The 14,742-nt window shown below is 37.5% G+C and overlaps 1 protein-coding gene across 2 annotated transcripts; it reads left to right on the plus strand.

Moving 5' to 3' along the window:
* Nucleotides 1-960: 960 nt before the first annotated feature.
* On the plus strand, nt 961-13,594 carry zdhhc21 (zinc finger DHHC-type containing 21). 2 transcript variants are annotated; one of them, XM_023346124.1, is made up of 8 exons: nt 961-1,195; nt 3,496-3,714; nt 3,804-3,902; nt 3,988-4,099; nt 6,045-6,183; nt 6,338-6,454; nt 7,187-7,230; nt 8,670-13,594. In XM_023346124.1, the coding sequence occupies exons 2-8, from the start codon at nt 3,561-3,563 to the stop codon at nt 8,800-8,802; spliced, it is 798 nt and encodes a 265-aa protein (XP_023201892.1). In that variant the 5' UTR covers nt 961-1,195; nt 3,496-3,560; the 3' UTR covers nt 8,803-13,594. The 2 variants fall into 2 exon arrangements, with proteins under 2 accessions (XP_023201892.1, XP_005799643.1); XM_005799586.2 differs by having other exon boundaries at nt 962-1,195; nt 3,516-3,714.
* Nucleotides 13,595-14,742: the final 1,148 nt, after the last annotated feature.

Below are 14,742 nucleotides of genomic sequence, written 5' to 3' on the forward strand. Positions count from 1 at the left end.
GAATAGAATAATTAGGTCATTAGCAAGGCTGGGAGAATTGATCTACACATGTAGGAGGTAATTAAGCCATTTCATTCCAATGTTTTGTATCTGTGGCACATCTAAAAACTGTAGAACTGTGGCCCTCGAGGACTTGAGTTTGAGACCCCTGGGCTATGGTTAAAGCTGGGCAGAGAGACATTGGGGTTTGAGATATGATTTTTGCCCATCATAATCAATGTAAGAGATGGTTTGAGTTTTCTCCTTGGTCCTGCTTTGTATCCTTGAAGCCTCCTTTTCAAGTTCTTGGAGTTTGGGGGTCAAGGTTCAGGCAGTATATCAGTTTTTGTGATGCTAATCAACTGCAACCAGTTCATAGTTGCAGCATGTTGGAGTAGTTCTGTTATGTTGGTTCTCATTTTGTATTTTTGGTTGAAGCATAGCTCTCTTAGCTTTGTTTTTATGATATGTAAACATGGAAAAAACATATTATGTTTTTTAACTGGGAGCAACTGATTAGCATATCAAAAGCTAAAATAATACTTGAACTTTACGACCCCAACTCCCCGAGGACTTGAAAAAGAGGCTTCATGGCTGCAGAGCAGAACCAAGGAGGAGAGAGACAAGGAGGAAGCTGAAACCATCTCTTCCTTTGATCATAATAGGCAAGACTCATATCCCAAACCGCAGTGTATCCCCGCATGTCTTGTTAATTATGCCAGACATAAATTTAAAAGGAAATAGCTTAGCATTGCTTGCCAACAACCTAAAGATGTCATCCAGGACATATTAATGTGGAATAGCGTCTCCTGCTTGGATATTACGTTGCTAGCATGTCTTAGAAAACAGTCTTCAGTCAGAGGCTTCTTCAGATTCATTGCAAGATTGACTGCTGTTGGAACTACTTCCTGTCCACAGCATCACAATCCACAACAACTCTTTAAAGATGGATGATGAGTTACAACAATGCTTGGGTATTTTTGAATTGAATTGGATCGAATCAATTTGCCAAAAACAATATCTTCCCTTTTAAATTCACATGGGTGAGTTTTAAAAACGGCGTCCATGCCTTTAATTTCCTAACCGCGACTCAACCGGAAACAGTACTGTTATTGCAGGTAACCAGGATTTGTCCAGCCCACACAGAGTCGGATGAGGAAGTAGCCGCTGGGTTGCTACATGCACACCGCGGGGCAACGTTAAAGCAAAGAAAAAAGTAAGTCGTGTTTTCAAGCATATAATAATATCATCACTGACACTTCAGGGGTTTAATAGTTTATTTTTTACATCGTCATAGCTGAGTGTAATTCCGCTGGGCCCAGCTGTTAGCTAACATTGTTGGAGTTGAATGGAGCCAAGCCCATCACGGTGTCAGGTGTTATCAGTATGAATGGAGATGGAGGAAGCTTACCGTAACTACTTCTCGGTTAAAAATCCAGCGTTTGTAGATTTAACTCGCTGCTTACACATTATGGGCTTCTGCTGTGGTTTTATCCTCTTACCTGAAAAGATAAGATGAGATTCGTTTGTAAATGTGTCCGAGGTATCCCCAAATCTCTGTTTTAGTTGACATCTGCCATTTCTTTATAATGAATTTATTAATTGAAAATTCAGGAGACTGGACACAAGATTGTTGATTCTGACGCTCATACAGGTGTTATATACGGTGGCCGACAGGTGCAAATGCGCAGCAAAAGAGAAAACATGCAAACAAAAAAGAAGACACCCCCGAATGAAATGCAGCAAATAAAAAGAGAGACGCAAACACCCCCGAATGAAATGCAGCAAACAAAAAGAGAGACGCAAACACCCCCGAATGAAATGCAGCAAATAAAAAGAGAGACGCAAACACCCCCGAATGAAATGCAGCAAACAAAAAGTGTTGAAAACGGAAGTGCTCCAGACCACTAGGGGGAGTCAAAGAAAATAGTATTCATTTCTATGGGACCAGATGCAAGATTCAGAGAAAGAAATTTGAAAGAAAGTAAAGGTATCTCTCTGAATCTTGCATCTGGAAAGTGTGATTATTGTGAGAAGTCTGAAACAATAGAGCATGTTATTTTAGAGTGTTGTAAGTATGAAGAAGAGAGAAGATGCATGCTGAGAGAGTGTGTAGGTATTAAAGAAAGGTTTAATTTAATAGAATTTTTGAGGAGAGATTTCGGGAGTAGACATATTCAAATAATTATTCGGTATCTTAAAAAAACAAAGCTATTTCATAGGATATGAGTAGAGCAAGTTGGGTGTGAGTGTGTAAAGAATATCAAAGAGGGGTATATAAAGTTATAAGCAAGTTGGATAATATAAGCAGGTGTGTATGTGTGGGGGTATGTTTAATCAGGAGTTAATGGAGGGAAAAGGTAGAAAGTGAAAGTTTATAGACCATCTCGAACCACACTCCATACTGGTAAGTGGCGGTAATGCTACTGTAAGTTTGTTGCCAACCGCCAATAAATACCAAGAAGAAGAAGAAGAAGAATCTTGCATCTGGTCCCATAGAAATGAATACTATTTTCTTTGACTCCCCCTAGTGGTCTGGAGCACTTCCGTTTTCAACACTTTTTGTTTGCTGCATTTCATTCGGGGGTGTTTGCGTCTCTCTTTTTATTTGCTGCATTTCATTCGGGGGTGTTTGCGTCTCTCTTTTTATTTGCTGCATTTCATTCGGGGGTGTCTTCTTTTTTGTTTGCATGTTTTCTCTTTTGCTGCGCATTTGCACCTGTCGGCCACCGTAGTTATAGTATCTGCTATTAAAAGATTGATGTCAAACGTAACAGGTTAAAAATCGAGGTTGTGAAAAATACAATATTTTTTTAATCACAGCGTATATTTTTATTTTTGCCTCCTTCTATTGCCTCAAGTGTAACAGAAAAATTTTAGGCAATATATCTTCCAATTATTTCCAGTTATGATGTTGAAAACGCCATAAAAACAAATTGTGTTTTTTTTATTGTTGGAAGTGTTATTTTAGTATTAGAAGTAGTATTTTACTATTTTCTCCACTATTTTTTTTTTTTTTTTTGTGAGTATGTCGATAAATATCAATGCATTTCTAGTGGTCTTTGGTTGAGAGGCAGGGTGCACACTGGATGAGCCACCAGTCCATGATGGTAACATAGAGACATGCAGGACAAACAACCATGCACATACTTGTATCTAAGGACAACTAATAGTGAACGATTAACTTTTTATGGTCAACATGGACAAATAGTTTCAGCTACAAGTGAAATGAAGTGAAGCACAAAACAGAAGGACGCTCAAGCATTTCTTGTAACAGACAATGCAGATAGGATAGGACATCGCTGAAACGTCCTACATGGCAACCAAAGGTGACAGTGAGCCAGAAAGCCCACAGGATGGCTGGGCGGGTCGGTGAAACTCGTTTAAACACTTTTCGAGTATTTATAAGCCTAAAACTTTCACCAAAGAAGCCTTTCTAAGAGGAAACGAAGCACCTTTAGGAACTAGAGGAAGTCATCTCGGTCTAATCTATTGCGGTATTAAATATAATCTCAGGGAAACTTGGTTTGGATTAGTTTCCAGAGGCAGTGGGGATCCATTGAGCGGGAGCAACAGCAGAAATGAAGCTTCGCCTTCACTTCGTAGTGGATCCGATGGGCTGGCTCTGCATCAGCGTGGTGTTTGGGATCTGGCTCTACAACACTTTCTTCGTTCCCAAACTGGTGCTGCACCCACACTATGACGAAGGGCACATCCCCTGGGCCTTAGTTGTTTGTGAGTGTCGCTGTTTCTCCTGAGGATTTCAGTAGCGGTCCAGTGAATGGCTCTGGCTCATTAAGCCTCACGTCTATATGTATCCACAGGTTATTACCTAGCATCGGCTCTATGTGTGATGGCCCTGCTCAGAGCTTCCACCGCAGATCCCGGACGTCTTCCTGTGGATCCACATATACCTCACTCTGGTATGGAAAGCCTTTCTTTCTGTGTCTCTTTTAGTCTATCATGAAGTATTTTCAGCTCTAAACTATAGATGTATTTGTCTCACAGAAAGAGAACAGTGGGAGTTGTGCAATAAGTGCAACTTGATGAGACCGAAAAGGTCGCACCACTGCAGCCGCTGTGGCCACTGTGTGCGCAGGATGGACCACCACTGCCCCTGGTGAGCATATACGGTTACTCTGATCTCATTTATTCCCAAGTGCTCGCTTGACTTTGTTTGACATGTTGAATAGCAGTAAGGGTTTCAGTAATCTACCTTCTGTATTTACTGACTGAAATAGTCTTCGCAAAAGTATTCACACCATCTTGTACTTTCTTGCATGTATTTTATTATTTTACAAGTAAAAATCTGAAAACTACGTTTAGCAACTTCTGAGTCAACACTGTGTGGAATCATGTTTTCACTTACGGCTGTAGGTCCTCTATAGTACATCTCTACCACCTCTGCCTAGCAGCAAACTGAGATTGTTGCTCAATCTTCTTCGCAAAATAACTCAATTTCAACTAGGATTGAGGCTGTCAGCTTTCTACAGATTCTCAACCTTAATTGGACCATTCTAACTATCCATCCATCCATTTTCTAACACCTTTGTCCCTGGTGGAGTTGGGAGATGCTGGTGCCCATCTCCAGCTAACGTTCTGGGCGAGAGGTGGGGTCACCCTGGACAGGTCACCAGTCTGTCAGGACAACACAGAGACAGATGGGACAAACAATCACACACACTCGCACCTAGGGAGAATTTAGAAAGACCTGACAGTCATGGTTTTGGACTGTGGGAAGAAGCCGGAGAACCCGGAGAGAACCCACGTATGCACAGAACATGCAAACTTTGTGCAGAAAGACCCTGGGCTGGGAATCAAACCCAGGACCTGCTGCAAGGCAACAGTGCTACCTACTGCGCCACTGTGCAGCCCCCCATTCTAATTAATGGATATAATTTGATCTAACCCCTGAACCTCCACCTTTTCCATCCTCAAACAGATTTCTTTAAGTATTATCTTATATTTAGCTTAGAGCTGGATGATATGGCTGAAAAACCTATCACAGTATAAGTGTTTCCTATCAGTTGATAATTTTTCATTAGTTTTTTTTTTTAAATATCTGTAATGATATTTAAAACAATATTATTATTGTTTTAATGCTTTACCCACATTCTCCTCTCCAGCTGTTGTACTCACTTTCTCCCTTCACTCTTTGCTGCTGTTTATTATTTTTAAACAGTTGAGGTGCGGTGGCGAAACCTGAAATTGCTGCTGCACAAGTTCCTCAACAGGTTGTTGCTAGGTAACGAAAAAGTGAATGAGTTAGTACAGGGGTGCCCAAAGTCGGTCCTTGAGGGCCGGCATCCTGCATGTTTTAGTTCTTTCCCTGGTGGTAGTAACAACCTTTTCAGCATGTCAGTGTTCTCCTAGGGCCTCTAATGAGCCATCATTTATCCAGGTACATTAAACCAGGGAGAGAACTAAAACACGCAGGATGCCGGCCCTCAAGAACTGACTTTGGACCCCCTGAGTTAGTAGATTAATAGCCTAAAGCCTTTCCTCTTACATCTCCCAAAATGCTTTGTGATTCTGGATTGGAAGTTCAGTGAAGTTATTGAACTTTCGATTGGCCGTATTATCAATGGATACTGATCATGTGTGTGTTGCAGAGCCACAGCTACATCCATCTTCCCACTAACTGTTATCAGCTTCCCTGTTCCTGCTGACAAAGAGCATGCCCACGTCAACTGCCTGTACTCGTGCAGCTCCATAAGTGATCCCTCTCAGACCCTGTGACAGCCAGTTTAAAGGTTCCTTTCAAATTGGATCTGTTCATTTCCTGTCTCCGTTCTGCATGTATATTAAAGTCGCCTCAGTTTTGTATTTTTGTGGATTCTTTTTGTACATTACTTTCAAATTTTTCTCTTGTGTATTGGCGAAAATCAGAAGCACAACTTCACACATTAAAGGAGAGCTGATTCTTGAAACTTTTTTTTTTTGTTCTTGAGGTGCCAGGGTGCCGACCAGCCTCACTGTCTCCTCTCTGATGATGTCGTCCAGGAATACATCCATCCTGACGTTCAGAAAAGTTCAAACCCTTACTCCCGTTTCCTGTCTTGCAGGATCAATAACTGCGTGGGAGAAGACAACCACTGGCTCTTCCTGCAGCTGTGTTTTTACACTCAGGTCCTCAGCTTATTCACACTGGTGCTGGACTTTTGCCAGTACTATTATTTCCAGCCCCTGACAAGACTAGACCAGGTGAATTAATGCGTTTGCATTTTTGCCAATATCTAGAAATAGCTTTAACTTGTGCATAAATTATAATCAAACACAGCTTCAAGAAAGAAAAACAGAAAATCTGGAGTTGTTTTTATTGTATTTACTGTTTTTTTTTTTTTTTTTCACCTTTCAGGAAAAGTTTACGACACGTCATGAACTGGCTCTGCTGCGAGTTTCAGCGCTCATGGGCGTTGTCATGTTCGGTGGCATGTCGAGCTTGTTTTACTCGCAGATGGCTGGCGTCCTCTCAGTGAGTACTTTAAGGACATTAAACTGCTGCTGCTCTGACGTTGCCTTTTCCTGTTATTAAATTAGTCTACATACAGCAGCCTGCAATATTAATAGCATCCTAGTGAAGGTGTGTACATATTGACTTGGTGACCCCAACATGACCTTGTTTGCCTTTGAGGTTTTGATTGAATATTAACTTCCTTGTATACTTGTCCAGCTGTGTTCTTCACTGCTCCAGTTGCTTCAATTGCTTTAATTTTTGATCCTACTGAAAATACAGACAAATTTATGAAAGTGGTCGCCATTTTCTGCTTTACCTGAATTACGGTACATTTTTTCACATCTTTCCTATTGGCAAAGAGAAGGGTGGCAAAGAGAAATCGGCCACGCTCCTCACAGAAACAGAAAATTATGGATTGTAATTTAATTAGAAGTTTTACAAACTGTCATTAGCTTCAGCAAAGAATAAATAATATTATTTATAATTTAAATATATAATTTATATTATCTATTTATATTTAAGGGCTTATGAAGAGCACCAAAATGACCTGAGTGAAGTTGGTCCCCCACCCTCTTTAAATCAAACAAGATTGGTGTCAAATGTTTGTGCTGCTATCATTTTAAAAATATTAATATCCAGAGGTCATCAAAGATCAACCAACCACCCACATTTAAAAACACAAGGTTGCTACTTTTTTGTGATACAGTGGAATAAATAATCATATATGATTTCTTTTGTTATTTTTTGCAGGATATGACCACTATTGAGAAAATGTCTGAGTTCTCCAGTGAAACGTGAGTCTGTTTTTCTTATCTAACAGATGGTTGCAGCTTGAAATTCATGCAAATAAAAAGAGGTTCCATTCAACAACATGAATATCATTCAAATCATCAGGTTCTATATTAATGTTTCTTCTGTTTGTTTTAAACCTCAATATGTAGGCACATATCAAGCTCCAGGAGTTCATATCATATGTACATTTATAGAATAAATGGTTTTATAAATCAAAAAACGTGCTTTAAAGCACCTACAGTATATAGCATCTATCTTTTAGGACTCATCCAAGTTTAAGTTGGCTTTGTAGTTAAAAAAGGTAAAAGCTTTGGGGATTTTATGCTTTTTACAATAAAGGTTGTGTTAAGAAAATGAATGTTGATTTTTATTAAATTTTATTTGTTCAAGAGAAAATATTGAAACAAATAAATTGAAGTTTTGCCAATGTGAATGTTTAGGATTCTTCAGCCCTGTGTTATCGGGATAGGTCAAGTTTATGTGCATAAACAAGAAGTTTGACTTCAGTGTCCCATGCTCACACTGTACAGATATTAAATATAAATACATAAACATTAAATATGATTAAAAACCAGCTAAAGAACACTGTCAGGTTTTCCCTCTGTGCATTATAAGCCTGGCGGGCCACCAGGCTTTACTTGTACCCCCACTAGGCTAAGCATTGTTTGTTTATATGTTTCAGGTGTTTTGTGGCTTTTATAGTTTGTGTTTAGGTATTGTTAATAATGTCTTCCATTAACACATAATTACTTAGTGATATTTTAAATCTTTTTTTTTAAACTCAGAAACTGTATAGGCTGCTGAATGACTGCCATTGTGCCCTTACCACTGGGCTTAGCAAGATTTCAGAGGGAAATCCTCACTGTGTTTATATATTTTTTGTAAAAAATAGTACAAATAGGCTTATCTTGTTTTACAGCAGAGTAGCTGACTATGTAATGTGAATGTAACACAGAATGGGAGACTTCCAAACACAGCTTTAAGTAGATTGCACAATATATTGTATATATAAATAAAGATGTGTTATTCCTGTTTAGCTTTCTCTATGCTGTTTATATTGTGAGTTTATTTTTTTTAAAAACACAGTAGCCCAAGGCTGACCATCAAGCATATAACTTTCAGATTTTCAGATAGGTTTCAGATTCTGTTTGGGTTCAGATCAGCCTTTTGATCTAAACCGGCTGTGGTCTACGACAGTCGTAAATTGTGATCAACACAGCAAGGGAGCTTATGCCTTTTGAACATGTTATAGAAAATAGATTTTGGGTCACAGCTCACACATTGCTATTTGCGCTTTTTGTTTTTAACAAATATTCATGCCGTCCCCGATGCCGTGCCGCCCTGGGCAAGGAGCTAATTTTCTCAAAAGCAGCCACTTAGCCGTATACGTAAAACAAAATTTCCAAATGCTTTAAGGTGATTAAGGTATTTTTCTGCTTAGATATGGTACAAAAAGAACGTGGCAGTGGGCGCTCGCTGAGGTTTGTGGCACTCGCTGGAAACTTCTGTGGCTCCTCCCGCTGCGCAGCAGACAGCCTCTCCACGCCGGCCACCACTACCGCAGCCACGTGTAGCTCTGTGGCTCTACATTCCCCTTCCTGCCTGCACTTTCGGTAGACGTTGCTACAGTTAAACACTCCACATACTCCTAAAACAAATCTGTCTGCACACCTTCACTGCCCTCTTGCTGGGCAGCAGATACTTATGTTTTGTTTTGGTTTTTGCTTGGTTTTATTCAGTTTCTCTCCAGGAACAGGGTCACAAACACTATTTTGGAATCGTGTTAAAAAGTTTTGATCACTGTGACTGCTATTTTTAGCATCTGGAAACCACCTTTAATAGTTATTTACATGATTGGGATGGAAGCAGTGGGACATCTCTCAGGTTATGTCATAAAGAGCCTTCACTAGTAATTAGCTACAGACAGAATAACTACAAATCTGTTAGAAGTGTTTGATTTTTGTATAAAGTTTGTGCCTTGTTTTTGTTTTTGGTATTTACCAAATTTTAGAAAAGGGTCTGAAGTATGACTATCTTCTAATGATTCATGAATGTTTTCTTTGATTGTTTTACTATGGTTTTAACTACAATGTGTGTATTTTTAGGAGCATAATACCACTGAACAAAGTTGATACCTTTCAATCTAGAGATGTCATATGACTGCTGAGAGCACTAACGCAAAATCAAGCTAATATTATCACTCCTCGATAGTGACTTTTGTAGTTAATCCTGTTGTTAAATATGAGTTTAATATTCACTGATCAGTAGTTGATGTTTGCTGTATATTATTTGTCAAATGATACTGCTAGAGATACCTTGAGTCATGAAGAGTTCAAGGTACAGTCATAAGATTAAAAAAATCTTATCTCGTATACAGTCATGGGAAAAACTAAGTACACTCGGTGCATAATTTATTAGCTTGTAGAACCACCATTAGCAGCAATAATGATCACTCAGCATCAGTCCAGTGAGGATTATAGCTCTTATTTATGGCTCATCCACTACACCATATCAATTAGATTGAGGTCAATAACCATAGCAACACATTGATTCTAGTTACCTAATTAACTAATTTTTCTATCTGTCCGACCTTTACTGTTGGATATATTAAACTTTGACATACAGAGGAGTTCAGGGTTCTGTGGCTACCAAACAAGCCCAAATCATTGCTCTGATTGTCATATGGTATTGGAGTATTTGTCCACACAGCACCGTATTTATCAATACGGCGCTGTGTGTTATGGTCAAATATCTCTGCTTTAATCTCAGTTATGTCTTGGTGGTTTGTACCATTTTTACCATTCCGGGAATGAACTTTAACATTTCACATACAAACTGATGGTTGGAGAACCTGCAATTGAGCTCTTGTTTTGTTTTTGTCAATTTCTTTGAGAGTGGACAGTCTGAAATTGAAAGTTTTCTGGGATGTCCACTCAGGAGAATTGTCAACTGACTTAAAAGATTTCCACTCTGAACAATCTTTATCTCTGTAGAGTGAGGAGCTTTAAATTATCTGCAAGTGTCTCTATAATTCTTCTGAGGTTGACTGATTGAAACAGGTGCTTCTTTCTTCATTATTGCTGATGATTTTGGTCCTTGTCATTGTGTTAAAGGGGCAGTATTATGTATTTTTTTAGCTTTACTTCATGTGATAATCATATTGCCCAATCAAAAACATACCTGGAGGGTTACTTTGATTCTTTCATGCATGTTTGAGAAATCCTTGTATCTCCCATGGCAACCATTCAGCTATGTAAGACGTGTAGTCTCACTGAGTGACGTCTTTTCCGCGCAATTTCCCTATTCAGCTCCTCCGGACTAGCGGCAGCAGCAATTAGCAAACAGCTAGTGGAAGTATGAGTCTGCTGAACTCATCATATGAACTACTTAGCAGTACAGTGCTGCTTAAAACATTGTAATGAGTGTCAGAAAGAGCAGGAACTTCTTAAAGAGACATGGGCCCAATTTCAAGGTGTACAATTGCAAAGTCAAATTTATTTTAAGTAATTTTTGATGTATATAGCATTTTTCATAACAACAAAAGTTGACATTTACTTTATTGTGCTATAAAATGGCACTATGTACCTGAAAAATACATAATACTGCCACTTTAACATAAACCTGTAAGCTTTTATAGAGGTGGTCAGACTTGCTGATGATCAGTTGCAATTACAAAACAGCACCTGACTGCTGCTTTTTCTCTAAAATCTAAAACAAGCATCACACTAATACTTAGATTTTTCCCTTGACTGTGCTGACAGTTATGGAAACTTGATTTCTTCCACCTGTGTAAGTAAAATCAGTGTAAACTGTCAGTTTGCTGCTGAATAGATAGAAGAAATATAGTCATTTTCACATTCAAAGAATAAATATACTGACCACATTGGTAATCCGTTATTTTAAATCAACTTGCTGTATTGACCATAGCACTTGCAATACAGAGGATTGGTACAAATAGTTTTCCTGTGGATTTTGAGACATGACATTTGAGTCCTGTAGCTTAGGTCTATTTTTTATGAATGTTTTTAATTTATAAGTGCATATTTATATTTCTGATAGGGAAGCTCACAGATTAGGATTGTTGTGGAAACGTACATAGACAAAGCAGGAACTATACATTTATTTCTAGAAACAGGCATATAAAGGAAAAAATCAAATTAGCAGAGCAAACCATAACATGCTGTCTAAAATACAAATAATATCAATTTCCAACACTTTGTTACTAGACATTCACAAAATGGCTATTTCTAGCAAAAGTGAAGGACTGCCAGTTCAGTTCCAATTTACAACAAAAGTCATTTCAGTTCAATATGATTAAATTTTATAGAATACAAACCCACTCCACTCAATCTAAATTATTAGATTGTTGTTATTGACAATAACAACAATAATTTGTTGTTGAATTATTGTTGTTATGCTATGCTTTTTAAAAAAAATTGTTTTAGGTGCTATGTAGCTTGATAATCAACAATCCTATCCCTATTAAGAACTGTTTTCTACAACAAGAAGTTATGTGCTAAGATTTCTGTTCAGTCTTAATGCTTACCTAACTATTCTGTGCTAACAGTTTGCTAACTGTGCCGTGCTTACAGCTTGCTGTTCTATTCTCACACTAAGCTGACTGTTCTTCTTGCTAACTCTTAGCTAACCGTTCTATGCTAACATTTGGCTAACATTTGCGTTGTATGAGATCCTTCTGAATATTTAGCTTACTGTTGAGGCCTGACAGTTTATAAATTGTTCTGTGCTAAACTTAGCTAACTATTTTGTGCTGACACTTGGCCATCTGTTTAAAAACAGGAACAGTATCTTATTGTAATGAGAAACTTTCTTGTTTTAGCTTGTTAAAATGTGTTTTATGTTTTAACAAGATTTTTGATCTCAATAAAACCAAAATATGTTCTAGTCATAACAATACATTTCCAACAACGTGGGGTGTTTGCGTTTCATTTAGAGAAAATATTGAAAAGATGGAGAGTGAGAGGAAAACCTTTATGCCTTTTTAAGAAGTGACCTGTCAGCTATGTATTTTTGTAAGTTGATGAAATGAGAAAGTTTATCCATTATAATGAGATATGAAAACGAGTTTTGTATCTCATTTTGACAGTAAATTTTTTTTGCTTTAACAAGACACTGCTCTTGAATTTATATCCTAGCCCTGGCAGTTAAATGCTCCTGTATTTTCGTGCTAACAGCTAGCATCAAAATGTTGCAAATGCATGTTTTTTGCAGTTTAGGCAGTGGTGTTTGCTCTGGTAACACTGTATAATTTATTTATGATTGTTTAGTTATATCTGTTTGAAACTGCTGGAGACTTTACTGATTTAATTAGAGAAATAGGTCATGCCATAGTTATACTAGCTTTGTGTGAGCAAGTTTCTTTGAAAAATCTGTATGTAAACAAAGCCTATCGTGTGTGGAGAGAATACTATATTATCCAAGTAATTTTGAGTGCCTGTCCAGGCCACTTTTTTTTTTTTTTTTTTATGTTTTTTTGCCATCACTGTACACTCCACACCGACCAAAGATCTGGGAAAATGTTGCAATAGTCAGCAAGCATTTATTAAATGCATGTTTCACCAAGTTTTTGATGGTAGCGGTTCAATAATATGCACTGAATTTTATGCTAGCACACAGTCTGTTTTAATGTGAAGACTTAATTTTAAAAGGAAGATAATTTAAAAAAAAAAGTCCTCACTATGGGTATGTGTTGAATTTTTTCCAGTTTGAATTTGCATGAGCGTGGTTTCATATGTTTGCTCATCGGTTTTTATAGCTCATGCTCTTGGATGTTTGAAAACTTTTTATCATGATTTTTAGGTGTTTGTGGAGGCAATGCAAGGGAAAATGTATGTTTGATTTTTTTTGATAAGTTGTTTTATTTTTCTTATTTGGTTTCAGATTTTTGAAGCAATAAACATTGTTCATAATTTTTCTTTGACTGCTTTTTTTTAAATGTATTATTACGTTTACATTCTGGCTGATGAATTTGGACCTATGTCTGAACTTTAATGATGGCTGCCAAGCTTAACATTACAAGTCACCGCCTTGCACTACATCACTCTCAGTTGTAGACGTGAATATTTCCATCAGGCAGCTGTTACTTGGCATCTCACAGGAGATTGGAGTTTGGACCTTTGTAATTTTTTTTAACTTTGTTCTTTTTAGGTTTCTTAATATTTTGTGTTCAAACCTTGTTTTGTTTTAAGTCAGACCTCAACACTGGAACATTTGTTTTGTGAACGTGTTACCAGTTACTTCTCTGTTTATAAGTCTTATATAAAGTTGCCAATTTATTGCGCTGCAAATTGTGATTGTAGCAAACATATAGGTATTCATATTTGAATAAATTACATTCTGAATATGTTTCTGTCTGTTGCATTTTTTGTTTTACAGTATGTGATCTTTACTTACAATTTTGTGCAACATATTTGCAATTAACAGATTTTCCCCCCACAATTTAATGTTTCAGATTATCAGACAAATGTTAATACCAGAAAAGATTAGCTGAGTGAAAACAGAAAAGCAGTTCTTAAACATTGTTTTTTTTTGTTTTTTTTTTTAAAGCTACATGGCATTAGGTACATGATTATGATTAGGAGAAGTCCAAGTGGTATGAATACTTTTGCAAGGCAAATGTGGGTATAAATGTGGGTATAATACTAGTTTCAATCACACATTTTTCTAAAAGGCATCATCACATTATAGTCTGAATCTTAAAAACAAAATGTGTCAAATGTTCTGGGAAAACAAAAGTTACAAAGAGGGAAAATATTTCTCAATTTCACTTGAATCCATAAATGTAATATCAAACAAAAAACAATGCAGTTGAAATAAAAGATAAAAAAAAGAGAAAAGAAGCCAACTGAATTGTCTTTGGCACCTTTACTTTATTAAAGATATGAGGATTAATCGAGAGAACAGATTTAACTAAAACATGTTTCTTTATTAAACAAAAATAATTAGCATGAATGTTGCACAAGTGGCCTGAGGCATCAGTTCAGCCGTCTCTAATCGGTCATTGTCCTGACAGCATGTTTTAAGTCTCAGCGATGCGTGCCAAATGTGTGCACAATCTGTGAACACAATCCAAGTGTCCTGTCTAACATGGCTTTATGCTTTTAACATAGTCTGACCCAAACACACACACACATTGTGCCACCCTCGGCAAACTCGATTGTCCCCAATTGTTCTCAGCTTGAAGGAGGTCATGACACCGCAGCGTGATCGGGAGGATGGAATCAGTTAATCTCTGTGTGACTTTTGTGTTTATCATCCAAGGTTGAGTCATTATATGTTAAACTGCGCTGTTTGACTTTGCTTAATTGCTCCCAATTATTATTAATAATATTTTAGAAAGACCACAAATGGAAGTTGCGTCTTTAAAATGGTTAATAAATGATTTTCTGAAACAAAAAAGGCTCTTATGAGCTTGCTGGGGTTTTAATAAGGGTTAATGTCACAAAAACAAGGGGTTTCTAACACATGTAATTTGTCAGCTTTGTCTCTCATGA

Source organism: Xiphophorus maculatus, chromosome 14 (assembly GCF_002775205.1).
Source record: "Xiphophorus maculatus strain JP 163 A chromosome 14, X_maculatus-5.0-male, whole genome shotgun sequence".
Taxonomy (NCBI): Eukaryota; Metazoa; Chordata; class Actinopteri; order Cyprinodontiformes; family Poeciliidae; genus Xiphophorus; species Xiphophorus maculatus.